The sequence below is a fragment of the Phyllostomus hastatus genome, unplaced genomic scaffold (assembly GCF_019186645.2).
Source record: "Phyllostomus hastatus isolate PE091 unplaced genomic scaffold, TTU_PhHast_1.1 phas_contig_308, whole genome shotgun sequence".
Classification (NCBI taxonomy): domain Eukaryota; kingdom Metazoa; phylum Chordata; class Mammalia; order Chiroptera; family Phyllostomidae; genus Phyllostomus; species Phyllostomus hastatus.
The window spans coordinates 366,175-393,514 of record NW_025333848.1 but is presented as its reverse complement, the minus strand read 5'-3'; the positions used below and the strand labels follow the sequence as shown (position 1 = coordinate 393,514).

At 41.0% G+C, this 27,340-nt stretch overlaps 1 protein-coding gene across 1 annotated transcript; it reads left to right on the top strand.

The window, feature by feature from the left end:
- The first annotated feature begins 1,092 nt into the window (after nucleotides 1-1,092).
- NECAP1 (NECAP endocytosis associated 1) lies at nucleotides 1,093-12,513 on the top strand. The gene is made up of 8 exons (XM_045839753.1): nucleotides 1,093-1,207; nucleotides 5,897-5,997; nucleotides 6,155-6,259; nucleotides 6,946-7,027; nucleotides 7,855-7,963; nucleotides 8,056-8,236; nucleotides 10,211-10,313; nucleotides 10,646-12,513. Exons 1-8 carry the CDS (start codon nucleotides 1,113-1,115, stop codon nucleotides 10,692-10,694), a joined length of 825 nt encoding a protein of 274 aa, XP_045695709.1. The 5' UTR covers nucleotides 1,093-1,112; the 3' UTR covers nucleotides 10,695-12,513.
- Nucleotides 12,514-27,340: the final 14,827 nt, after the last annotated feature.

Here is a 27,340-nt window from a genome sequence, read left to right as displayed (position 1 = left end):
TTCATTGTACATATATTTTTGTGTATATAAGAATTTCTTTAAAATACCTATTGGTGGATTTGCTAAACTGAAGGTTATATGCAATATTTTGATCAGTTCTGTTAAATTTTCTCTCAAAAATTCTGTACCAGGTAACATTCCTGACAACAGTAAATGAGAGTTGCCAATTCCCACACCTTGTCGGGATATATATAATTCTTTTTGAATTTTGATATATTGCTTACCTAGATAGGTTAGAGACAGGTTGAGTGGTGACAATCAATGCTGTTATAGCCAGACAGACGAGTTCTACCTTGGTTTTGCCATTTGCTATCTGTGCTAATTAAATCTTCCTAAGTGATGGCACGTTTACATCTGGAGTGCATAGGAACACACTTATTGAGAGTTCAGTAGGCTTTGATCATTACAACTGGGAACAAATAGTAGCCACTAAATAGTTCATTATGCTTTCTTTGTCAGGAATTACGTTGATCCCACTTAAAAGTTTAACAGGGTCAACTTTTCCAAAATGAAAACCAGAGTACAACTAGAAGTGCATACTATTTCAACAGGTGCTGTTGTGGATAATATGAGAATAAAGAGTAGCATTGGGTAATTAATCAGGCTGAGCACTTTTTAACGTTTGGATCTGGAGGGTTAAATCCATCCTGTCTAGGACTGGATCATACATTTCCTGTAGGTACTCAGTTGGGGATTATTGACGAGTGGATTTCTGCCAGCTGGGAAACCACGGTCAAGAAGCGACTCTTGAAAGAAAAAAATTCGCCAGATTTCAAGATGGTCCTTGTCCTTCCAGAGCATCGCGGGCACCTTCCAAGAGCAAGATGGCGCTCTCCCTCATTACTTCTTAGGGATGGGGATTTCCTAAACGTGAGTCACTCACTAGGATGGCATCTTTGCCATTACCTAAGATGGTAAATCGCGTAGCCTCACCGTCTCCAGGTTTCAATATGGTTTCCCCAAGCCGCACCACGGGAGGTTAACCCCCTGAACCGAGATAAACTGGGGCGGAAGTAGCGTAAACGGAAGTTACCGCGTACCCGAAACTCCCCGCCCCCATACGGTCCCCGTTTCTAAGCTCCGCCCCCAGTGGCGGGGAGAGCAGAGCCAAGATGGCGGCGGAGTTGGAGTACGAGTCTGTCCTGTGTGTAAAGCCCGACGTCAGCGTCTACCGGATTCCACCCCGGGCCTCCAACCGCGGTTACAGGTACTAAACTGCAGCACGCGCGTACTCGGTAGGGGATGACAGTTTCCTTCTGGCGCTGCTCGTTCAAGGCCATTGCCCCACCTTTGGGTTGTCGCCTTGCTTGCCTCCCCACCTTTACTGTTATCGCCCTGTCTTCCTGCAGTTCCCCCACTCTCTACTGCACTCATCCTTGTTTCTGCTGGTTTAAAAAAATATTAGCAGCCTGCATCCTCCCATCCCTCCTCCCCCGGATCTCTCTGTGTTACCCATCTGCGCCCCATCATCCACATCCAGTTCTGCCTGCTCCATTGCCAGTCATCCTTCGTTCGCTCTTCCTGCGCCCTTTAGTTGGTCTGTCACCCTCATCCAGCCCCATTGCCAATACTCCGTGCACACGTCTGAATAATCACTGTGTTCTTGGCCACTCTCTGGATGATCCAGTTTATCTTTTGTGCTGTTGTCAGTCAGTCTTGCCACCAAATAACATGCACCAGTTGGTTTTCTTTGCAGATCTTTTGCCAGTGGGCAAAGGTTACTGATAGGTTTTCCAATGGTTGTCCATTTTGTTTCTCTTCAGTGTATTTTCTTAATGTTTATAGTGTTTTCTATCTTCTTCTTTTCCTCTCTTATAGCTTTTCCCTTCAGAGTCAACACAGCCTTTTCTCTGTAGGGCTAACCAACCCCCTTGCTATTCAATGCCTGTGAGGGTCCGAGGATGCTGTAGGAAGTTCCGAAGTCAGTAATGGGAAGAGTTAACATGTAACTCAATGGGTTACATGTTAAAAAAGCATGACTGTGAGCCCCGGCAACTTAATAGCTGTGTGATCTTGGACAAAGCTCTTATCCTCTCCAAGACTCATTTTTCTCATCTGTAAAGTAGAAAAAAAAGTTAATGATAATAAAACCTGCTGTAGTTATGTACCTCATAGAAGTTTTTGGAGGGTTAAATGAATTAGGAAACAGTAAAGCAGTATGTAAATATATGATATTGTACTTATTCCTCTTTCTGACCCATATCATCATCATGAGTTTTCTCTTGGCATTTATTATTGCCTTGGCTGAAAAGTTATCCTCTTCCCTATGTCCATGGTTTTGCCTTTGGAGCAGAGGTTTATTCCTCATAAATCAGTGTCTTTGTGTTTGCTGACCTATGTACTGAACACGCGTTGTACCTTTTGACAGAGAGGCAGTCCTAATTTCATGCTTTCAGTGAGACCCCAAATTAAAGTATGAATAGGAATCTACATGCTTTTTGATGGTAGTATTATACGTGTAACTCATCTGAGACATCACATCCTTTGGGGAGCCCCCCGGGACCCTTCCATTCTGACTTAGGTATGCTGTCTGTGCTTCCATGGCATCTGTTTGTCACAGTGCTCTTCCTTCGGTATTGTAACTGATTGGTCTCCTGCATCTCCAGACTGGACTCTGAGCAATTGGAAGTCTTTTAATTTTACATTTCCAGGGCATAGCACAGTGTCTGGCACGCAGTGGGCACTCTATAAAGGTTGACCGTAAGAAGAAATTAGTAGGTTACACTTTATCACATAAAACAGCATTGATTGAAGTGTTAAAAAAGGAAAACAGCTCAAACCTTTCTACTTTAGGTGTTAAGATTTCCTAACGGATGTGATCCACATTGAAGTGGGGTTCTATTCCTTTTCTTCTACTTTAACTTTTTAAAAGACCTACCTTTTCTTATTCATCTGCATGTTCTACCTTCATTTACTAGTTTAACCATAGCCTTTATCCTTATGTCAGTTAACTGCACTGAGCCATCAAAGCGGTTTCTTAATTTTTCACTTTTACTCTTAGTATAGTGAGTGAGTGAGTAGCACACAACCTAAGTTTGAATCGTGATTCTCACTTATTTGCTGCATTACCTTTGGCAAGTCACTTAACCCTTGAGTTTTAGTTTCCTGGTCTGTAAAAATGGATATAATATCAGTTACCTTGCAGATCCTCTCACTTAATGTTCGTAAGAATGAGCATAATAAATGCCTGATAAATATTACTTTCCTGTCTTGCATGGATAATCTTTTTTGTTGTGTACGAGGACCCATTTTACATTATAACCATGATTTATTCACTAGGCCACCATTAAAGGAAAAATGGCTCTTCAGGAAGCAGGAGAAATCCATTCTTTTAGTAACGAACGGTGCCAGAGGGAATGAATGACTGTGATTCAGCTAGTTTAAGCTGTTGCTTTCCAGACTGCCGCCGACTAGACAGATGGAAGGAAAATTACGGTTGATGAGAAGCTTTATGAATAGTGAGAAATTGGTTTCCCAACCTATAAAACATTTTAAAATTCATTACTACCCTTCTCCCCAACTAAATTAGTATTAAATTCTGTAGTGTGTTTTAATGTGATAACAAAGAAAGCTGGACTTTGAACTTAGGCATTATTAGTTACTGTATTATTGTCTTTTTCTTCATTTAGAGAGGGAGCTATGATAGAGTTTTCATGCTTATTTCCTATGACTGCCGTAAGGATTTATTGCTAAGATAAATGAAAATTTGTGAGGTTTAGAGTATTGTCAGAAGACCAGCCAAATCAAGAATTTTTCAGGCTAGGGAGTGGGGGAGGAACTAAGGCTGAAGACTGAGGGAAACTGCTGCCGTGGATATCATCCACATATCTAGAATTTGTTAGATCCTGACCACTAGATACACACGATGACTGAGACGAGGAACCTGTCCAAAGAAACACATCTAGTAGGCTGGTTCCCAATATTTTCAATAGCCATTTTCATTATGTCTTATCTCTTTGTAGTATGGGAGAGTAACAACTCAATTTAAAATATTTTTAAAAAAGACTTTATTTTGTTTTTAGAGAGAGGGGAAGGGAGAGAGGAAGAGGAAGAGAAACATTGAGCTGAGAGAGCAAAACATTGATCAGTTGCCTCTCATACCTCTCATGCGTGCCCCAACCTGAGACTGAACCCGCAGCCCAGGCATGCTGGGATTCCTGACTGGGAATCAAACAGGCAACCTTTGGCTTTGTGGAATGACACCCAGCCAACTGAGCCCCACTGCTCAGGGCTCAGTTTAAAAAATGTAATTGATGGGACCTCTAGAGCACTCTAATCTGGACCAGATTCAGTACTACCGAGTCTTTGAGAGCAGGGCATCAAGAGAGAAGGACATGACAAGGATTTATCTTAAAAATCCTGTAAAACCTGTGCTGATTAATTTTCACTTTTCTCCTTTCCGCCTTTTGCGTATCCTGTTGTTAAACTCATGCTTGTTCAGATATACCCTGTTGTTATTTTTCTAACCTGGAAGTTTGGTCCTCAGGTCCCAAAGGGATGAGTTATTAATAACTTTTATTTTGCTGTCTCTTTAATACTCTTGGGAAACAATCACAAATGCATTGTTTTATAAATTGGTCATATTTAAATGCCTTAGATTTCATTCAAATTCATTTATAACATAGATGATCAATCTTCATTGTTTTCTAATGTTTTATGAACATTTGAACATTTGTATGTTTAGCCCACATGTCTTTCCTGAACTGTAGATTCATGTCTTCAACTGTCTACTCTATATCTTCTCTTGAAAATCTACTAGACATCTCAAATTCAGCATATCCGGAACCCCTGATCTTTCTTCCCAGACACGCTCTATGTCTTGGCTCAGGTATTGGCAAGTTCTTTGCTAGCGCTAAAAACCTGGGAGTTGTCCTTGACTTCTCTTTCTCTTCAGTCTGTTAGAAATCTTGCTGCCCTTACCTTAGCTATATCCAGAATCTACCCACTTTTGCTGCTGTTTCTTCCTAGTCACCATCATGCATCTTCCTAGATTTCTGCAGTAGTCTCCTAACTAATCCCCCTGCCTCAGCACTCAAATCCTTACACTGCTTCTACACACAGCAAAGTAATTCTTGTAAAAGGGAGATTATATCACACCTCTGCTTAAAACCCATAAAAGCTCCTCTTTCACTCAGAGTAACAGCTAAAGTTCTTACAGTGGCCTCTCAGGCCATGCAGGACCAAGCCCTCTCTTTGCGCTCCCACCTCATCTCTCACTTTATTCTCACTCCAGTGGCCGCCTTGCTTGAGGACAAACATTCCAGCAGGCTCCTGCCTTAGCACCTTTGCACTGGCTGTTCCCTGTGCCTTTTCCCCCAGTTGTCTGCATGCAGAACTCTCACTTCCTTCACAGTTTTGCTCACATTCTCCTTGTTAATAAGGCCGTCTCTCACCACCCTCTTGACTACTGCAAACCATGTACTCTCCCACTACCCTCCCAGTCCCCCTTGTCTGCCTCTGCCTTTCCTTTTTACCTTCGTACTCAGCACCTTCTGAGATACTAGTTATTTGACTTATTTATATGTCTTTTTTTTATTGCCTGTTTTCTATTAGAATGTAAACCTCATGAGGGTGGGAGCCTTTGCTCTGTTGGCTGTTGTATCCCAAACATGTAGAACAGTGCCTGTAAATACTGTTTGAACTCAGTAGATGGTAATAATATTGGACTCCAGAATCCTCCAATAGTAACACTGTCTTCTTTTTGTTGTGAACTCTGTGTAATATGAGTTATCTATTTAGAGGGGATCATGAGCTATCCTTATTGGTTATTTAATAGATAGAAAGAATCAGTAATCCAGGACAGGGACATAGAAATATGGCAAATGATTCTGCGTAGGTTGTTAGTATATTAAAGATACGGACCTGAGGCCTGAGGCTTCCCATTTTCCTATCGTAGGGCATCTGACTGGAAATTAGACCAGCCTGATTGGACTGGTCGCCTCCGAATCACTTCAAAAGGGAAGATTGCTTATATCAAACTCGAAGATAAAGTTTCAGGTAATCTATGTTGGTGACCCTCTAACATGTTAAGGATATTGTTTTGGTGTGCTTTCATAAGTACTTTCAAATTGGGGACTGAAATGGAAATACTTGCTAAGTGGTGTTTTAGATTTTTGCTTCCTTTGCTCAAAGAAGTCTTTTTCTTACCTGTCAGGGGAACTCTTTGCTCAGGCACCAGTAGAACAGTATCCTGGTATTGCTGTGGAGACTGTGACAGATTCCAGCCGCTACTTTGTAATCCGGATCCAGGATGGGACTGGTAAGGGATCTGAGATGTGGAATGCAATGAGATCAGGAAAATAGTGGATGCACTTCAAAGAAAGTGTCTCAACTGCATTTATCACACTTGAGTTTACTAAATTTTTCCTCCCGTTTCTCCATAATTAACTATAGTTGCTAAAAGAGAAGGATTAACGTGTTATTTGTAATAGATAATGAATACAAGTTCAAGATGTGGTAATTAATAGGTAGTTGTAAATAAATCAAAATGTGTATCTAACAAAAGAATTTACACTTATTGCCCATCTGTTGTTTGTGATGGGTTTTGGTGGGGTATCTTAAATTATCTTTATTGGAGCAACCATTATCTTTTCTCCATAGTCAGTATCAGAGATTGGCAAACTTTTTCTGTAAAGAGACAGACAGTAAACATTTTAGGATTTGTGGGCCAGGTGGTCTCTGTTGCAGCTGCTCGGCTCTGCTGTCATGTGAAAGCAGCCGTCAGTAGCAGGCCAACAAGTTGCTGTGGCTGTGTTCCAGTGAAACGTGATTTACAAAAACAGGCCATGGCAGCGTTTGGACTGCGGGCCATATGTAGTTTACGGACCTCAGTCTGGGAGAAAATGATTCACATTCCCAGACTTCAAGTAGGGTAACTTCTATTTTCAGTGGGTAGAATTTGCCATAGGGACACTCCTACTCTGAGTATTCCTGTCTTTTTCCCAGGGCGCAGTGCTTTCATTGGCATTGGCTTCACAGATCGGGGTGATGCCTTCGACTTTAATGTCTCCTTGCAAGATCACTTCAAGTGAGTGAAGCTTGTCCTTAGTTACCAGGTTAAATCGTTTTGGGAAAGTTGCTTCTCAGTTGAATAGGGACTATCTCTTTTAGCTCCTGGTTTCTTTATTTGGTAAACTAGTTTATTACAAATATAAATTTTTCCATTCACTGTTTCCTTACATATTTTTGTATCTATTTTCTCTTTTCCTTATAGCCCAGAATATGTTTGATCTCTTGTATAGTGGTTTGAGATGATGCTTTTGTTTATGCCTTTGGGGAATTTGCTGTTACTTTTAGTGGCTGAGAGGGCATACAGTAACCGGGGGCTGTATGTAGGATATGTGGGAGTTACATCCCAGCTTTGTTACTTTACATAACTGACATGTTTTGTGCCTATTGCACCGTTTCTTCAGCCAAACTGACTTTGGTGTAGCTGTGGTGGAAAGCACCATGCACATTGGCAGCTTCCTATCTCAAGGGCAGGCATTCTGCCATAGGACTCTCAGAAATAATGGAAGGCCACTCAGTTAGCAAAGGGGTGCAATTTGGAAGAACGGAGGAGCTAACACCCTCCCAGGGGCAGCCCTCAACCCTGGGGGATGGGAATTGGTGGCTAAATGCCCTCCTCTGGAGAGACAAGTCTAATACACAGTCTGTCTGGCTCCTCAGAGGTGTCTTGAGTCCTGGTTGCTCTCTTTCTTGGCTTTTTTTTTTTTTTTTCGTTCTCAGATCTTCATCCTTCCTCACTTTGCTTTCTGGAATCCTGTCTTACATAAATTAGCTATACTCAAATTTGTATGTCAAACTCTGCTTTCAGGGAATCCCAAGTTAAGATAACTTACTCTTTTGCTGAAGGTGGGTAAAGCAGGAATCTGAGATTTCCAAAGAATCTCAGGAAATGGACACACGTCCCAAGTTGGATCTGGGCTTCAAGGAAGGACAGACCATCAAGTTGAGTATTGGGGTGAGTATTCTTTCTTCCCTCCCTTCCTGTGTTTCCATAAGCCTGTAACTTCTGTTTTTTTCTCTCGCTCTCCCTCTTTTTCTCTTTTATAGAACATTACAACCAAGAAAGGAGGCACTTCTAAGCCCAAGACTGCAGGAACTGGAGGCCTGAGCTTACTCCCACCCCCACCTGGAGGCAAAGTCACTATTCCCCCACCATCCTCAGTCGCCATCAGCAATCATGTCACTCCACCTCCCCTTCCAAAGTCCAACCATGGAGGTAGTGATGCAGGTAAATTTCTCCAGTACTTTTAACTTTCAGAAATCATACTTTAGGTTATAACTGGATAACACCTGTTTGCCAAGGAGAATGCTGATGTTTTTTCTATTAAATGGCACTGGGTACTGCTAAGGTAATTCAGGCAGCCTCTACCAAGAGATCAAAGCTTTTCTAGTGAACTGAGAGTCGTGTGTGGTAGCTTCCTCACAGAAAATGTGTGGATATTAAAAAGATTATTTCCTTCATTGTGCCTGGATTAGATGCTAGTAGGCCTGAGAGTTCGATGGACCGAGTTTTCAGGTATGGTCTGCTACCTTGTGTCTGAATGGGCTTGGCAACATTACTTAAGTTCTGTGAGTATCAGCATCCTTATGTGCAAAATGGAGAAGTAAAACCGCCCCAGGTTGTGATGGTTCAGTGGCGGACTGCGCCTAGCACAGTACTCGGAACATGGCAGCCATTTAGTGATTGGTGTTTCTAACCCTTTCCATTTCTTCAGGAGGGCAGGGGGGAGAAAATGAGAGACATCTGGGTTTGTGAATACATTTTTGTTCTTCCTTACTATCTGGTGGGAAAAAGGATAGATAGTTATTTCCATTGAAAGAATGAGAACTTTAGAACGCAGAAAGGAATTTTCCTAAGACTAGAGAACCAGATATTACGATTGATGAGTTATAATAAGTGTCAACAGAAGGCTAGGGATAATGTCTAAGATTTTAAAACATTTTTTAATTAAACTTTTTATTATGGGATAAGTATATTATTCACATGCTGTTGTAAAAATAATACAAATAAATCCCTTTACCATTTACCCAGTTTCCCTCAATGGGGACGTTTGCAACACTGATCTAATATCACCACCAGGAAATTGACCTTGATACTATCTACTGAGCTTATTTTGATTTTATCAGTTTTATGTGTTTTCGTTCGTGTGTGTGTGTGTGTGTGTGTGTGTGTGTGTGTGTGTGGTTCTGTGCAGTTTCACTGTGGGCGGCTCCTGGACCCACCAGCACAGTCAGCATACAGAACACTTTTGTTGCTACAAGGACCCTTTGCGTTGTTCTGCTAGAGTCACACCGCCCCCAGCCTCTTCCCTTCCTCTCCCTCGTCCTCATCCTCGCGCCTCCCTCGTCTCTAACCCTTGGGAATTACTAGTCTGTTCTCCATCTCTGTAATTTTGTCACTTCAGGAATGTTTCATAAATGGAGTCAGATAGTAGGCAGTTTTCAATCTTTTTCATCTCATGGCTCACATAAACTAATTACTAAAATTGTGTGACACACCAAAAAATGTATGTTTTGCTGTTCTGAAAAAAAAATAGGTATAATTTTGATTCATTCACACTGGACAGCTATTGTTGTGTTGTCTGTTGTCGTTTTTTTTTTATTTGGCAGTTTAAGGGAAAAGAGAGCAGTGCTCCTGACTAAATAGTCAGGTATTACATGTTTTAAAAAATTCTTGCAGCCCTGGCTGGTGTGGCTGAGTTGTTTGAGTGCCAGCCTGTGAATCCAGGGGTTGCTGGTTCGATTCCCAATGTGTAGGGCACAGGCCTGGGTAGGGCCACGTCCCCAGTAGGGGAGCGTGCAAAATGCAACCACACATTGATGTTCCTTGCCCTTTTTTTCCTCCCTCTCTTCCCCTCTAAAATTAAATAAATAAAGTCTTAAAAAAATTCTTGCAGCTCACTGGTTGAAAATGCTGATACTGTGTATAATCTTTTGGGTTGGGTTTTTACACTCAGCATAATCCTCTTGAAATCATCCAAGTTGGTATATCAGTAGTTTCTTTCCATTCATTGTTTTGTAGTACCCCGTGGTTTGGAAGTACCAGTGTGTTTGACCACCACCCATGTAGAGACATCTGCGTTGTTTCAGTTTTTGTCTGTTACAAATAAAGCTGCCGTGTATAGATTGTGTGAACATAAGTTTTTATTTCTAAGACTTTTATTATGTTTCTCCTTTTTTTCTTCTCTTATCTTGTATCCAGATATCCTTTTAGATTTGGATTCTCCTGCTCCTGTCACAACACCAGCACCAGCTCCAGTTTCTGCAAGCAATGACTTGTGGGGAGACTTCAGTACTGCACCCAGGTACGACCATGGTGCAGCTCGCATACTCTCAGTCGGGGTGTGGGTGGTGTATGTGGTCAGATGAAGTCTGTGATCTGAGAAAACAGCATTCGTAGGTCATAGAGAGTCTCCGGCAGGAATTCTAAGTAAGGAAGTGTAAGTGCTGGGGGTGGGTGGATAAAAACAAACTGTAGGATGAAGTTAGAGTGGGATATTTCAGGCCTTGGTAAGTAGAATTGCTGTGAAGTATAGTTTTAGGAATTGTGGGCAGCAATTTCTTTGGAACTATTAAATAAAGAATGGAGCAGCTATCCTAGTATTACGTCCTTGGCTTTCTCTGTTTTGTCTTGCAGCACTGTTCCAAACCAGGCACCGCAGCCATCCAACTGGGTCCAGTTCTGAATGGCATTGGCTTAAGGACAGACTTGAAGAATAAAATGACCTTGAGGGCACCAATCTGTGAGGGAAGTTAGGAATCCCTTCTCTCCCCAGAACCAAAATTACCGGACAATCTTTTTCATAGCTTCTCCATTGTATTCGAGCTGGTTTTATTTTATGCCCCTGTGTTGTTACTTGCTGTACAGCCAAGAAAGCACCTCTTATCTCCTCTTCACACTCAAGGCAGGAGAACAGTGGGTCTTACTATACTTGTGGCTGACTGCAGGGCTCCAAAGGCCAGGGTCTCTGTGAGGGGGAAACAACCTTTAACATCTGCAGATTTTTTCTCCGTCCTTTAAATTCTTTAATGTATTTCAGAATCATCTCATGACCCCGTGTGCCTCTTTGTGAAGCCCTATTTAGCAATTTCAGGAGAAACAAAAGCCTTGAAACTTCCCTTTCCACTAACCCAAGACTCTGAAAATAGACAGCCTGACCTCAGTGTTTATAAACACAGGATTTTCCTAGGAATGGAGAAGAACCTGTTTCTTGGGTCTGCTATATACCCTCCTTCCGGCTTTCCCTGATCAGTGAACATGCAGTGCTGGGTGCAGTTCCATCACCCGTTCATGTGTTTACATGTCTCTTTCTGTGATACGGAGGTTGTGTTGGTGGCACCTCCACTATTCTTCTGTTTGTTGAATAGTGCAACATCTTCAATCAGTGGGTGTCTCTTGGATGAAGGAGGTTCAAGGAGCTGTGTTTTCCAAGTTGTATTCTACAGAAGTGTTTACAGTAAGTTCTCAGTTAACGTTGATGATAGGTTCTCGACTTTAAGCTAAACCACTTGTAACAAAACCAGTTTTACGATAGGCTAATTGATATGAACAAGAGTTAAGTTCCTGCAGCATCTCATCAACAGCATAACAAAATGATGTTATTGAAGGACCTTCTGTTCTTTCTTGCAGCACCATGTAATGGCTGCATTTGAAGCACAGCATTACTTTGTATTTGCCTGATTATTTTGAGCTGAAGTGGAGGGGTTAGAGTTCTTAACCTGACCTGTAGAGCAGAGAGGTGGAAAGCACCTAACTCTTGTTCACTACCCATATTGCCTTGCTGCCTGGGTTTCTGGCCCCTTTCCATGAACATTTTCAGTCCATTTTGCTCTTCAGTAAGAAAAGCTGCTATTTCATGTGTCCTCATTTATGAAGGAAGCTGGAGAGTCATCACTTTAGCTGTGATAGATTTTGCCCAAATGACAGCTTTGAGACCCATCACCTAGGGTATCTCAAAGGTGGTTTGCTCTCCTGCCACTTCCCTTCTCTCTGCCCCACCATTCCTTTTATAATGCTGTGAAGAGAGTTCCCTTTCATAGCTGGTTGGGCACTGCCTATTTTGTTTGTTAGTGAGCAGTTTTGAGGAAGGGATGAAGATACCTTTTCTTCCCTTAGTAACTGGATGTGTACACTCTGGCTGAAGGGAGTCCTTATGTTCAGTTTCAAAATATATTCTCTGTCCAGGATTTCCTCTTTGGCTCCTTTTAACTTTGGGTCCATTTCTTTTCATTGCCCCCCTTTCCAGGCTGCTCTGTTCTTACAGAGCCATGCAGGGCATTTTAAATTCCATAGAAAACACTAAAGGAAAGTCGATAGAATCACTAGTGACTAACTATTGGGAACCTATTTTCTCAATCTTCCTCCATGTTGTGTTCTTTGTATTCTGAAGAGGATAATATATTATGTATTAGAATTGCGGAAAAGTTGATAATGAAGTTTAAGATATATGTATATAAAGTGTATTATTGGTGCAATAATGGTAATTAAAAATATGGAAAAAGGTAGTGTCTCTTTTATCTTTTTATATGCCTCTTTCATTACCTTTTTTACTTAATTGATCTAGTATGAATGGGCCAATAGCTAATAAAAGGACTTTTTGTAGCTGTTATTTTTCAAGAAATAGGGGCCCTCAAGGAGCTGAGGCTACACCTCTGCTCATGGTTCTGAACACAGAGCACTCCTTATAGAAACTGTTCATCATTTACTTGCTAGTGCTGTTAATTTCATTTGCTTCAAATTATCTTCATGAACTATGCCACCTCTCGTGTCCCAGAACTGTAGTCAGCAGAAATGAAAGGCATCAGTGTAAGAGAACAAAAGTGAGTCAGAGACTTGGGAAGCTAGAGGATCTTGGAGTTCTCCTTCAGTGACTGTTACAGGAGATGCATCCATCTCCTGCAATTCATCACAAGGATGATTCATCACAAGGATTTGGCTGCTTGCCTTTTTTTCTTTTGTAAAGTAACACATACTGCCCTCTCTGGAGATTCTGATATCCCTCCCCATTTGATCTCCAAGGGTGGGGTTCAGATGGCTTCCCCCACCGTGGCCTGGCTTACATTACTGAGGTTGTGAGGCACTGTCATCCACAGAACTGTATTCTAATCCTCAGGTGTTTTGGGGGGAAAAATGTAGACAATCTTTTTTAGCCCAATCTTCTCAGTTACACATTGACATCTGCCTTCATGATTGAAATGAGAGTCTTTATTTTCATTTTTTTAAAGATTTTATTTATTTTTAGAGGGGAAGAGAGGGAGAGAAACATCATTGATTGGTTGCCTTCCACTTGCCTCCAACTGGGGACCTGGCCTGCAGCCCAGGCATGTGCCCTGACCAGGGATGGGACCAGTGACCTTTTTTTTGGTTTGCAGGCTGGCGCTCAGTCCACTGAGCCACCCCAGCCAAGGTGTGAACCTTTACTACTCCTCACTTTCTCCCTGCTGATAACCTTCTAGATAGTCACTTGCCAGTAGCTTTCTTAGCTGTAATTGAGTTTAAATGTTGCCACCAGAATAATCTTCCTAAAACCAAGCCCTGCACAGGTCCTTTGTCCCCTGCTTATTGCCTTTCATAATTAAAAAAAAATTTTATTGTATATTTTCCATTACCATTTAACCCCCTAATACACCCCTCCCCTCTGCAATCACCACACTGCGATCCATGTCCATGAGTCCTTTTTCCTTTATCCCTCCACCCCATAATCTGCCCCCACTCCCAGAGCTGTCAGCCTGCTCTCTGTAAGTTTGTCTCTTTGTTTGTTTAGTTTGTTCATTCGATTCCACATATGAGTGAAATCATATGGTATTTGTCTTTCTCTGACTTGCCTATTTCACGTAGCATAATGTTCTCCAGGTCTATCCATGCTCTTGGAAAGGGTAAAATTTTCTTTTTTATAGCCAAGTGTATTCCATTGTGTAAATATCCCATAGCTGTTTTATCCACTCATCTATGGACACTTGGGCTGCTTCCGTAGCTTGGCAATTGTAAATATGCTGTGATGAACATAGAGGTGCTTATGTTGTTTCGAGTTAATGATTTTCCTTTGCTTACAGAATAAAGTTCAAAGTACCATTTCATCCACCACTCTCAGTTTTCACTCACAATCTGCTCCAGTGAACCGGGGTACTAGCCATTCTTCAAATGTCATCAGCACTGTGAGCACTGAATGCTTGCTAAAAATTCCCTCTGCTTGAAATACCTTTCCCCCTATGCCTGCATGTTAAAATCCTTCCCATGCTGTAAAGCTAGCTCACCTGTCCTCCCTTTCAGAGTCCCCCAACTCTGAAAGATGATTTCCATTTTCTTGGGGTTGCTCTTGAATTTCTCTTCCTTAAATTAGCTTGTAAGCTCTTTGAGTATAAGGACTATGTCTTCATTTTTATCTACTCACCATACTTCCCATTTGTCTTTCTATACACTAGGTACTCATTAACTGCTTGTTGAATTAACAGTGATTTCAGTGAAGAGGGACTAGAAATCAATTGGTTATTTTCCTTCTTTCACTCATTCTCATTTAGGTTGTTCCTAGCTACCTGACCTAAGTAGTCCTCATATGCTTTGTCATAGTTGCAGAAAGATCTCATTTATTTGCTCCAAAGTCAATATTTGGGATCAAGAAAGCCGTAGAGAAGACCGATTTTACTTTGGTATATAGACCCTATGGTCTGGAAAAAGAAAAACAATATTGCGTAGCATAGCTGCTGATAAACTTGTCTCCTTGTAATTACCGTAACTGGCTAAAGATTGCACTTTGGTTGTGTTCTAGTTATTTCTAGCTAAGAAAAACCATTTCTATCATTGCCTCTCAGCTGTACAGGAAGACAATGGCATACAGTTTGTGATTATAGAACTAAACTCAGGTGCTCTCCATCAGCCACATTCTGTGATGAGAACGAAAGGAAAAGAGTTACTTTATTTGAAGGTCCCTTCACCCTGGGGGACGTGTAGGCTTGTGATGGTTTTCACAGCAATTTTTTAAAAGAGAAATTTAGCCTCATTTTTTAGGGAGTTTTTAAAAAATTTTTATTTTTGAATTGCAGTTGACATGCAATACCGTATTAGTTTCAGGTGTACAACCTTGTGATTATACACTTATATAACTGGTAAGTGGTCACCCTGATAAATCTAGTACCTATCTGACACCATATATGGTTACTACGATATTATTAACTATATTCCCTATACCGAACTTTACATCCCCACGACTGTTCCGTAACTACCAGTTTGTACTTGTTACTGTCTTCATCTTGTTCACTCACTCCCCCTTTTCCACTCACTCCCCCTTACCCCCATCTAACCACTGTCCAAAAGTTCTCTGTAAGAATCTTTTTCTGTTCTGCTTGTTTCCTTATTTTGTCTTTTAAATTCCACATACAAGTTTTTCACAGCAATTTTATGGTCTGGAATTATTTCAGAAATTTGCAAGAATTGTAATTTTTTGGTCTTCTTTTGAAAGCTATCAAAATACAGGGATGGTATCTTTTTTAAAAAAGCTCTGGCATGCGTGAGTTGCTTACGTCTGAGCCAGCAGTAAAGTCATGGTCCCCTGTGACCTCATGTTTTGCCCTATTAATCTAAGGACAGTTTTATCCCCTCAATTAAACATAACAATGCATTAAGACCCATCTTGGGTTTTTAAAAGTTTACTTTTTAATAAGTGTACTCTGCCACTAAACCTGTAATAGGAAAGAAATGGTATTAAGCATTTTCTGTGAATGTTTTATCTGGCTGCATAAAAGCCAAATAGGGCCACTAGAGGGCGTGCTCCCCGTAGCAACTAGCACAAGTAGGAAATACCGCTCATTCTTTCTGAGGACCGCTCATTCTTTCTGAGGACCGGGAGAATTTGAAAAGAAAGACGACTGCCAAGGGACATATTGTCTGTGCAGTCTAAACATGCATCCAATCCAGAGTTTGTTGGGAATGTGGAAAAATAGATGCTTGGGTAGGTAGAAAATGAAGTACAGAATAAAACTTTCTTTAGACTTTAATACTTAAACATTTGAATGGGGAATATACTTATTAATGACCAAGTTCCATCAAAATAGATGACTGGTGGGCAGTAAGAGTAACGGTTGTGAGCATGGGTTTGGGAGGAGGCAGATTGCCTTGGTATAAAATTTTGCTCCACTACTTATTTTCTTTTTGACCTTAGACAACTTATTTAAACTTTGCTGCAATCTCCTCATATGCAAAATGAAGACAATAGTTCTTCATAAAGTTATTGTGACAAGTTAAAAATTCAAAGTGCTTAAGAACCAGACTTGGCATATCGTAACCTCTGTGTTAGTGCTACTACTTCTGGCTATCAGATGTGCAGTAAGATGGTAAGTATAAGGGCAAAATGATGGGAGTTTCCTTTTTTAAAATTTTTAAAAAAATTTTTATTTTAACCATTGTTCAAGTACAGTTTTCTGCCTTTTACTCCCATCCCAGCCCACCCACCCCTCCCTCCCCATCTCCCTCCCATTTCCACCCCCCCTAGTTTTTGTCCATGTGTCCTTTATATTTGTTCCTGTAAACCCTTCCCATTCTCCCCTGAAATTCCCTCTTCTCTCCCATCAGGGAGTTTCCTTTTTAAAATATATTTAATTTTTATTGTGATATAACTGATACATAATATTGTACACATGTACAAAACATTTCCTGGGGGTGAGGTGAGGGCAGAATGTGCCTTCAGCTGAGGCTGTTGGGGTCCACACCATTGACGACGACTGTGACCTTTGGTGAGCACTGCCGGGGGTCTGCAGAAGCCATATGGGCTTTTGTCCTCAGCAATACCTCCAGATCCAGGGCTGGGGACGCTGGCAGGCAGTGGTGGTGGCTGGGGCTGGTGGTGTGTGCACGCTTTGCTATGGGGACCAGCTGCAGGGACCTGTTGCAGACATACATGTAGCGGTGGGGTTCAGGCAAGGCAGCAAGGGCTGGTGCCAACTGTGAGCTCCCTGGAAGCGGTGGTGTGGGTCCCTGACTGTTGGCACGTTCTCTAGTTGTGGCATAGTCTCCACCTCTGTTGTGATCCCTGTAGTGGTGGCTGGTGACAGACAGCATGCAAGTGCACAGCTAGGGAGGCTGTCCTGAAGTGCACCTGTGGAGTTTGGGGTCAGCCGCTGGGGTCCGTGCTGGCGTCTTGATTTGTGCGGCTGCAGAGGCCTGGGCCAGCTGCTGTTGTCGGTCAAGGGCTCCACTGAGAGGGTTGAAGTGGGGAGTTGGAAGGGGTGGGAGGGACTCAGGCGGATGACAGCAAATGTGAAAACCCGAAGGGTGACAGTTGTTGGTGAAATCTGCAGTGATCTGCTGCCGCTGTTAGTTTCTGCAGTCTTCAGGCAGGTCACCGGACTGGCTGATGTTGGTGACCACTGTTTTTCTTCCTCCTTCCTAGCCATGTCTGTGTATCTCAGTGTCGCCATATGGGTGGGGTGAAACTGAAACGGCCTTTCTGAAGCTCCCAGAAAGGCTAAGGAAGCTGATCATTCATCCCACTCTTTCCTTCTAGGTTAAGGGAACTCTGTCTCGCTGGATAGTTTCCTCTTAGTGCTGAGCAATCCCTGGCTTGATGGGTGGGATGATACAGACTAAATGAAACTCTCTTCCCTTTTGTGTGGTTATTTTTTTTTCTCTTTTATTTTATAGTGTTCCTGAAGTTTCTTAAGTGGACCTCAGAGTGCTTCTAGCACTGTTTTTATTCATGGATAGCAGTCTAATTGTGATCTTTTTATGGGGACAGAGGCTGTGGTCTTCTAGGGCATTATTTTGGTGACACTGAAAAATAATTTATTCAGTTTCTTTTTATTTCATGGAACAAGATATTCCAGACTCACCTTGTCCTTTCCTACTGCCCTTTCTTTTCTAATCTTGAGCCCAGGGAGAGGTAGTACTGATGGGTGGTCTCTTTCTAGTTTTCCCTTCACTTAATTTACAGTTTTACAAGAATTCTGACTTAGGCAGAGGTCTCAGTTGCAACTCCTTGCTTAGTGCTAGTCTGAGGCCTTGTTTTATCCCTTTTCTGTGCATTCAAATCCAAATCGTTAGGCCTCATTGAATCTCCCACTCAGATGAGATGACTCTCGGTTCATGATGGTTAACTCAGGTTGCATTTCCACCTCTTGTCCCATGCTCACGTATTCTGAATCTGTGAGGGTCCGATAGCAAGCTAAGAGCATTTCAAAGAATAGAACAGTAACTTGCTGAAAAGGCATGACTTGCTCTAAAAAATTCCCAGAAGCCTCCTTTGGATTGTACTATTATAGTTTGCCTTAGCCTCCAAGTAGGGATTGGCCGAAGAGGGCTCAAGCACCACTGGTTTACTGGGGCAGTGTGCAGGCGCTACTGTGCAGCCCCTACTGTGCAGCCTTGATCACCTGGACAGCCTCTTCTGTATGTTGCTAACGCCTGAAATGTTTTCAGTTTTCTAGTAACTAATGTATTTGAACACCCAAATGTGAACTGTGTTGCCTTCAAAATCCAAAAAGATTTATATGATAACTTGTTATTTTGGAGGGGATGTATATTTATTTTTATTGTTTTTTTTTAATAAACACTTCTCTAAATGCAGTACAAATGAGACCTCTCTTCTATTCATGAACAAATACTCCACTCAGTGTATCCGGGAAGTATCACTTTTATGAACGTAACATGTGCTTTAAACACTTCTCTAATATAGTACAGGGGAGCATGTCCATCAACTCCCAGAAGTAACACTCTGGTCAAGGTATCCTGAATGTATCACTGTCATAAACATCTTAGTATATGTGCTTTCAGACAACTTTCTAAAATGTTATAGAAGTAGTACTATCACTTTTATTGTGGAGGGATATTTAAATGCCCTAGATACCCATCACAATCACCTGGAATGCTAGTTTAAACACGGATTTCTAGGCCTCAGCCTCCAAATTTCTCATTCAGTTGGTCTAAGGTGGGACCCAAGAAGTTTGTGTTTCTAACAACTTCCCAAGTGATGCTGATGCTGATGCTGATGCTGACCACACAAAGAACCAGCACCTTGACCACTCTTACCAAGGCATCTCAGGTACCAGATTGGTCTGTTCTCTTCATGGTGTCTGCATGATACCATCAATGGGATGAACCAGCTTGATATCCTGTGAAATGGTGAGGTGTTTCAGTTCTCTGCAGTATAAATGAAATGGTAGGACAGAATGAATTATGTTGATCTGAGGCAAGATGGTGAAGGTGTGCTGTTGTTTCCGATAGGAGAAGTGAATTGATTCTGAATTTTCTTTAAGCAATAACATTTTTTTTTCTTCAAAAAATAATTATTGGGCACACTCACTATATGGCAGGCCCTGTGCGAAGCACTGGGAGGGAATGTGGTCAAAAAGAGGAAATAGTTCCCAATCTTAAGGAGTTTGTAGTGGCACAGGGGTGTGTGGTGGGGAGGCAGCTAAGGGGCAAAAGAACAAGAACAAGCAAAGCAATTTCAGTGTGGTGTGATGTGTATCTTAGAGGTTTGCTCCTTTATATTGCCGGGTACTGTTCTGTAATTTGTTTTTTTATTCACTGGTTGATGATATTTGCTGTGTTTCCAGTTTTGGATTATTACGAACAAAGTTGTTATAAGTATTCATGTGTATATGTGAGTGCACATTTTTATTTCTCTTGGGTTATTGATCCTGATTTTTCTTGATTATTTATTAAGTGGAAGAAAAGACCCACCACGTTAACAGCATGTACTAAGGACTGAGGACAACATTGATTTGCTCTGGACCTAACATCTGAAATATCAGCTGAAATTGGAGCCACCACCTGACTAAATTCATGATAATTCACTGCCATTCTTTATGACCCATCTACACGGGCAAGGTGGTTGAGTCAAATCAGGAACAAAATAGGAATGGGTTGGGGGATGGGTGAAAAAGGTGAGGGGATCCTGAGCATCTTTTCATGTGTTTGTCGACCATCTATATGTCCTCTTTGGGGTCATGTCCTCTGCCCATTTTTAAATCAGATTGTTTTCCTGATGTTGAGCTGTTTGTGTTTTTGATGTACTTTGGGTATTAACCCCATATCTGGTATATCATTTGCAAATATCTTCTCCCATTCAGTTGGTTGCCCATTCAGTATGTTGCCTTTTTGTTTTGTTGTTGGATTCCTTTGCGGTACAAAAGCCTTTGTTTGATGCAGTCTCATTTGTTTATTTTTTGCTTTTGTTGTCTTTGCCCTAGGAAACATACCAAAAAAAAAATACTGCTAGGATCAATGTCAAAGAGTTGATTGTATATGTTTCTTTTAGGATTTTTATGCTTTCAAGTCTATGTAAGACTATTTCAAGTCTTAAATGTAGATTTAAGTCTTTAAGCCCATTTTGAGTTTATTTTTGTTTGTGTTGTAAGAAAGTGGTCCAGTATCCTTATTTTTTTGCATGTGCCTGTCTTGTTTTCCTGACACCATTTATTGAAGAAATGGTCTTCACTCCATTGTATCATCTTGCCTCCTTAGTCATAGATAATTTGCCATAGGCACGGCTTTATTTCTGCCCTGCCTATTTGTAATTAGATTTTTTTTTCTACTGAATTGTATAAGTTCTGTATGTATTTTGAATTTTAACCCCTTATCAAACATTTGCTTTGCAGTTGTTTTGTCCCAATCTGAATGTTGCCTTTTCACATTGGTCATGATTACCTTTACTTTACAGAAGCTTGTTAGTTTGATGTAGTCCCACTTGTTTATTTTTGCTTTTGGTAACAAATAACAATACTGTATTATATACTTGAAAGTTGTTAAAAGAGTATATCTTAAATCTTACCACCACACACACGCAAATGGTAATTATGTCAGGGCATGTGTTAATCCTACTGTAATAATCATTTTGATATATATATATATTTTTTCAAACTATCACTTTGTACACGTTCAAATTACATGTGTCAGTAATATCTCCATAAAGCTGGAAGAAATGACAAATATTGTACAATCCCACTTATATGGGAAATCTAAAGAAGCTGAGCTCATAGAAACAAAGTGGAATGCTGGTTGCCAAGGAAACCAGGGGGATGTTGGTCAAAGGGTACAAACTAAGCTCTAGGATGAATAAGTTCTGGGGATCTTATGTGCAGCATGCTAACAATAGTTAACAATACTGTGTAATATAGTTGAAATTTCCTAAGAGAGAAGGTTATAAATGTTCTCACCACACAATTATATGAGGTCATGGAGGGGTTTACTAAACCTGTTGTAGTCATTTCACAATATACATGTGTATCAAGTCATCTTTTTGTACACCTTTATCTTACACGATATTATATGTCAATTTTGTCTCAAGAAAGCTGGAAAAATAGAATATAAATAAATGTGACTAATTATGTTAATTTATGCTGAGGAGCTTAGACAAATTTTGGCAAAAGATAATATGATTTTTCCCAGTTCTATTGAGAAATAATTGTGATATTTCACTTTATAAGTTTCATATAAACTTGTCTGATAATCCTCCAAATGATCTCCATATCTGCAATTCTGTTCTTGTTCTGGTTGTTTGCTTAGTTTGTTTTTGTTTTAGATTCAATTGTTGGTAATTGTGAATTTGTTGCCTTTTTAATGTTGATAGTTTTGATCCTCTTTTTATTAAATAAATCCCTTTAAAATGTCATGTAATAATAGCTTTGTGATGGTGAACTCCTTTAGCTTTACCATGTCTAGAAAGCAATTTATCTGCCCTTCATTTCTAAATGATAGCTTTGCTAGAAAGAGTAATCTAAGTTGTAGGTCCTTGCTTTTTATCACCTTGAATACTTCTTGCTAGTCCCTTCCTGCCTGCAAGTTTCTTTTGAGAAATCAGATGATAGTCTTATGGGTCCTCCTTTGTAGGTAACTGTCTCCTTTTTTCTTGCTGCTTTTAAGATTCTCTATCTTTAACCCTTGGCATTTAATTGTGATGTGTCTCGGTGTCGTCCCCTTTGGGTCCAACTTGTTTGAGACACTCTGTGCTTCCTGGACTTGCATGTCTATTTCCTTTGCCAAATTAGGGAAGCTTTCTTTCATTATTTTTTCAAGTAAGTTTTCAATTTCTTGCTCTTTCTATTCTCTTTTTGGCATCTCTAGATTTGGATGTTGGCATATTTGGAGATATCCCAGAGTCTTCTTATACTTTTTTCTTTTTTTTTGAATTCTTGTTTCTTCTTTTTGTTCTAGTTGAATGTTTATTTCTTACTTATGTTCCAAATCATTGATGTGAATCCCAGGTTCCTTCCCTTCACTGTTGGTTCCCCGTAAATTTTTCTTTATTTCACATAGTGTAACCTTCATTTCTTCCTTTATGTTGTTGCTGTACTCAATGAGTTCTTTCAGCATCCTGATCGCCAGTGTTTTGAACTCTATATCAGATAAGTTGGCTATCTCCGTTTTGTTTAGTTCTTTTTCTGGGGTTTTGTTTTGTTTTTTTCATTTGGGCCATATTTCTTTGTCTCTTCAATTCAGCAACCCCTCTGTGTTTGTTTCTGTGTATTAGGTAGAGCTGCTTTGACCCCTTATCTTAGCAGCATGACTTATTGTCGAAAAGGTACCAGTGAATTGGGTGAGGCAGAGCCTTAGATAACTGCCAGGGTGGGACAACCTGCTTCACTGCTTTGTGGCTATGTGTTGGGGGAGGGTTCAGAGAGGGGACCATGCTGCTGCCTGGCTTCTGGGGGTTTGTCCTCCATTCACCTCACTTCCAGTCACTTCATCCATTCCCTGTATGCAATTGGCGCCCTTCCAGCTGTTGCCCTTGTGTTGAATTCCAGAGTTGGTGGTCTTACATAAGTTTTAAGACTGTGTGGGCCTTTTGAGAAGAGTTTCCTGAAAATCTTGCAGTTTCTTTGACTGCCCCAACCCCCACTGGTTTTTACAGCCAGAAGTTATGGGATATATGTTCTTGGTGCTGGAATCCTGGGCTGTGCAGTCTGGCCTGGGTCTGGGATCACTTGCTCTCAAGGTATCCCTCCTGACTTTTATTCACCACACATGAACGTGGGACCACCTATGCCCATTCCGCAGCCACTGCCACCTCTCTGTTCCACACTGCACCTCTCCTGTCTCCACAACTCTGCCCCTCTACCTATCTGGATGAATGTGGCTTCTTTAAATCCTTAGTTATTGGACTTCCATGTAGTTTGGTTTTCTGACAGTTCTGGGTGTTATGTGTTTTAAGATTTAGTTGTAATTCTTTTTAGGTTGCATGAGGAGGTGAAGCATGTCTACCTACACTTCTGTCTTGATCAGAAGTCTCAATTTATCCTTCTTTTTAAAAGTAGTGGCAGAAGAGAAAAATGTGGCAGTCTAGGTATTTGTAGTTTTTTTTCAATAAACAGTAGTACTTTCCAATAATTGTTTTTTCAGCGTAGTAGTTAAAATGTCAGTCTGAAAGAGGACCTGTCAGTTGCTGGTCATTCACAGGGCTGTTGATGCTATGTCATCTGTTTCCCTTGACATATTTTGTGTGCTTTTACTTGTTAAGAGTGCTTTGTATATGCAGTGTGTTATTTGTGTGTGCTGTCCTTGCTCCTGCTCCAACTTATGATGGCTCCTCAGACAGGGCCCTCTAGTCTTCATTCAGTGATTGCATCTCATCCTTTTTTGGTCTGTTTCTTTGTATTTAACTGAGGTGTCTCTCACAGGCCAGCCCACTGACACATCTTTTGACTATCTTGGTGTCCTTACTAGCATGTATCAAGGAGTATTCTAAGTCTCTTTCTTTGCTTTCCTGGAACAGAAGATGGTTTAGGTCTTAGGACCTACTGTTACATAGAAAAGGTGAGCAAAAGGGAATTAGACATTGAGTTTAATAAACTGGGGAACATAAGTCTGTTTGCTTGGCCAGGAAGGTACAGCTTTACACTCCAGGGGATCACAGCATTGTGCTCTGCCAAGGAGATTAACACTCCTCTTTTTCTCACTCTGGTACCAGATTGCCAGGTGGGAGTAGGTGAAAGCAGGTACATGCACAATAGACATCAAAATGCCACAAAGAAGCCTGTCAGTCAAGCCTGGGAGAGAAGAGATTCCCATCCAAAGCCCACAAAAGCTTGGGAAATTAATTGGTTCTTTGGAAAAGGCACTTGGCCTATACCATACCTAAGTTAATATAATTCCAGGGGAAAAAAGAAGCCCCCTCTCCTGCCACTCCTACCTCACCCCTTAATATGCTCACCCCATGCCCTGTGTGTTCTGTCTCCATAGCAGCTGCATGGGCAGAAGCCAAGTGGACTCCACCACTGGAGCAGCTGGGAGCAAGCTAAGCTACCTGGATGGGGACTGAGACTGCTTAGCAGCCACCTGCAGGCTTCAAAGGACCAAGCTTTAATATACTCTGGAGCACACCCAAGCCTTTTCTTAAGCATGGAGTTTTACTCTTTTACTCCTAAACTTGAAGGGTCTCCATGAGACTTGCAACCAGGGGAGTAGCAAGCAGCAGCAACTTGTCCTGGGTGTCCCCCCGAACCTGTCTCCAAGGCTCCCATTTTCTCTGACTTTCCAATGAGCTAAAAGCAGCCCCACCTTGGCTCAGTCCTGTCACTGTGACTTTCACTTCCCAGTGAGCTAACAGCAGCCTCACCTTGGCTCACTTCTTTCCTATAACGTTTCTAGGGAACCAAAACAGACTGACAGCACCACCTAGATTCACTCTTCTTGTTTCTTCTACCTTAGGTTCTTCCTTTGTTCCACTGTCCCCAGCTTTAATAAATCACTCTCAAATCACCTAGATTTGTGTTATAAAGTCTTTCCTGCACAAAGTCAAAAACTCACACCCTATTGGTTGACCTGAGATAGACCCACTCTGGGCCCAGTCCCCATCTGGTAACATAAGGGGCCTCTGGGACAACTTCAAGCATACCAACATTTGCATTATGGGGTGCCAGAAGGAGAAGAGAGAGAGCAAGAAATTGAAACCTATGTGAAATAATAATGATGAAAAACTTCCCTGACCTGATGAAGGAAATAGATATACAAGTCCAGGAAGCACAGAAAGTCCCAAACAAATCCAAAGAGGCCCACACTAAGATACATGAATTAAAATGCTAAAGTTTAAAGGCAAAGAGAGAATCTTAAAAGCAGCATGATAAAAGCAGTTAGTTACATGCAAGGAAGCTCCTATAAGACTGTCAGCTGAGTCCTCAACAGAAACTTTAAAAAGCAAGGACTTATAACCAACATTTCTGTACCCAGCAAAGCTATCATTTAGAATTGAAAGACAGGAAAAGAGATTCCCAGAGAAGAAAAAGCTAAAGAAGTTCATTACATGAAAAATGAAAGGGTCTTCTTCAGTAAGAACAATAATAATAATAATAATAATAAATACATATCTATCAATAGTTAAATCTAAAAAATAAACAAGCAGAGCAGAAACATACTCATAGATACAGAGAATATTTTGACAGTTGCCAGATGGAAGAGGGTTTGGGACATGGGTGGAAAATGTGAAGGAATTAAGTACAACTGGTAGTTACAGAATAATCACGAGGATATAAAGTACAGTATAGGAAATATAGTTAATATTGTAATAACTATAACTATGTATGATGTTAGATGGGTACTAGAGTTATTGGGATGATCGCTAAGTTATATAATGTCTAATCCCTGGGTTTTACACCTGGAACTAATATGATATGTCAACTATAATTAAAAAATAAAAATTATTTAAAGTAAAAAAATAAAAAAGTGGATTGAGTGCTGCCCTGTGAACCAACAAGTCATCTGTTCAATTCGTGGTCAGGGCGTATGCCTGTGTTGTGGAGCAGATCCCCAGTTGGGGATGTGAGAGAGGCAACTGATCGATGTATCTTTCACACATCAGTATTTCCCTCTCTCCCTCCTTCTCTCTAAAAATAAATAAATAAAATCTTTTAAATTTTTAAATTTTTATTGTTGTTCAGTTACAGTTGTCCCCATTTCCCCCCCCCATTGCTCTCTCCTGCCCTGCCCAGCCCTCCTCTCCCACATTCAATCCTCCCACACCTGGTTGTCCTTGTCCATATGTCCTTTAAATACACATGCCTTGATTGACCCTTCCTCTTCTTTCCCCCATTATTTCCCTTCCCCCTCCCCTCTGGTTATTGTCAGTTTGTTCTTTATTTCAATGTCTCTGGTACTATTTTGCTTGGTTGGTTGTTTTGTTAAGTTCCACTTATAGGTAAGATCATATGGTATTTGTCTTTCACTGCCTGACTTATTTTGCTTAGCATAATACTGTAGTTCCATCCATGCTGTTGCAAAAGGCAGGACTTCCTTCTTTATTTCTGCTGTGTAATATTCCATTGTGTAAATGTACCACCGTTTTTTGATCCACTCATTTACTGATGGGCACTTAGACTGTTTCCAATGCTTGAGTATTGTAAATAAATGCTGCTATGAACATTGGGGTGCATAGGTTCTTTTGGATTGGTGTTTTAGTGTTCTTAGGATATAATCCTAGTAGTGGAATTGCTGGGTCAAAAGGTAGTTCCATTTTTAGTTTTCTGAGGAAATTCCATACTGTTTTCCAGACTGGTGATTGCACCCGTCTGCAATCTTACCAACAGTGTTCTAAGGTTCCCTTTTCTTCACAACTTCTCCAACACTTGTCATTTGTTGATTTGTTTATGATGGCCGTTCTAACCGGTGTTAAGTGGTATCTCATTGTGGGTTTCTTTTTCACTGTTGTTAAAGTACAGTTGTTTCCATTTAACCCCCTTTGTCCCTGCCTCCTACCCTCAATCTTACCCTCTTTGGTTTTGCCCATGTGTCCTCTATTTAAGTTCCTTGATGAGTCTTCCCCTATTTCCCCCCATTACCCCTCTCCCCCGCTCCATGGTTACTGTCAGTTTGTTCTTTATTTCAATTTCTCTGGTTATATTTTTGCTTGCTTGTTTTGTTGATTAGGTCCTGCTTATAGGTGAGATCATATGGTATTTGTCTTTCATCTCCTGGCTTATTTCACTTAGCATAATACTCTCCAGTTCCAATAGTAGGGACCTGGACTAGGGAGTCAGAGCCCAATCAGGAGAGAAAGACTTCTTAGTCAGGGAAGAAATGGCAGCAAGAGTATAAGATTGGTTATATCCAGGGGATTGATCAAATAAGGAAGTAAATTCAAGATAATGGAAGTAGATTTTTTTTTAATCCTCATTGGAGGACATTTTTCATTGCTTTTAGAGAGAGAGAAAAGCATCAATGTGAGAAGCATAGATTGGTTGCCTTCTCATATGCACGCTTCTGGACAGTGTTCAAAACAAAACCTGAGTATGTGACTCGACCAGGAATCGAACCTACAACCTTTTGGTCTACAGGATGACACTCCCACCAACCGAGCCATGCTGGCCAGGTGAATAGAAGCAGATTTCTTACTGTCACAGAAGGGAGTTA

Bases quoted from the DNA above. Each gene is read 5' to 3' on its own strand.
- NECAP1 (XM_045839753.1), top strand. From the start codon at position 1,113: ATGGCGGCGGAGTTGGAGTACGAGTCTGTCCTGTGTGTAAAGCCCGAC. The intron at 6,260-6,945 runs GTAAGGGATCTG...TCTTTTTCCCAG, and splicing joins CCGGATCCAGGATGGGACTG to GGCGCAGTGCTTTCATTGGC. The intron at 7,028-7,854 runs GTGAGTGAAGCT...CTTTTGCTGAAG, and splicing joins TCCTTGCAAGATCACTTCAA to GTGGGTAAAGCAGGAATCTG.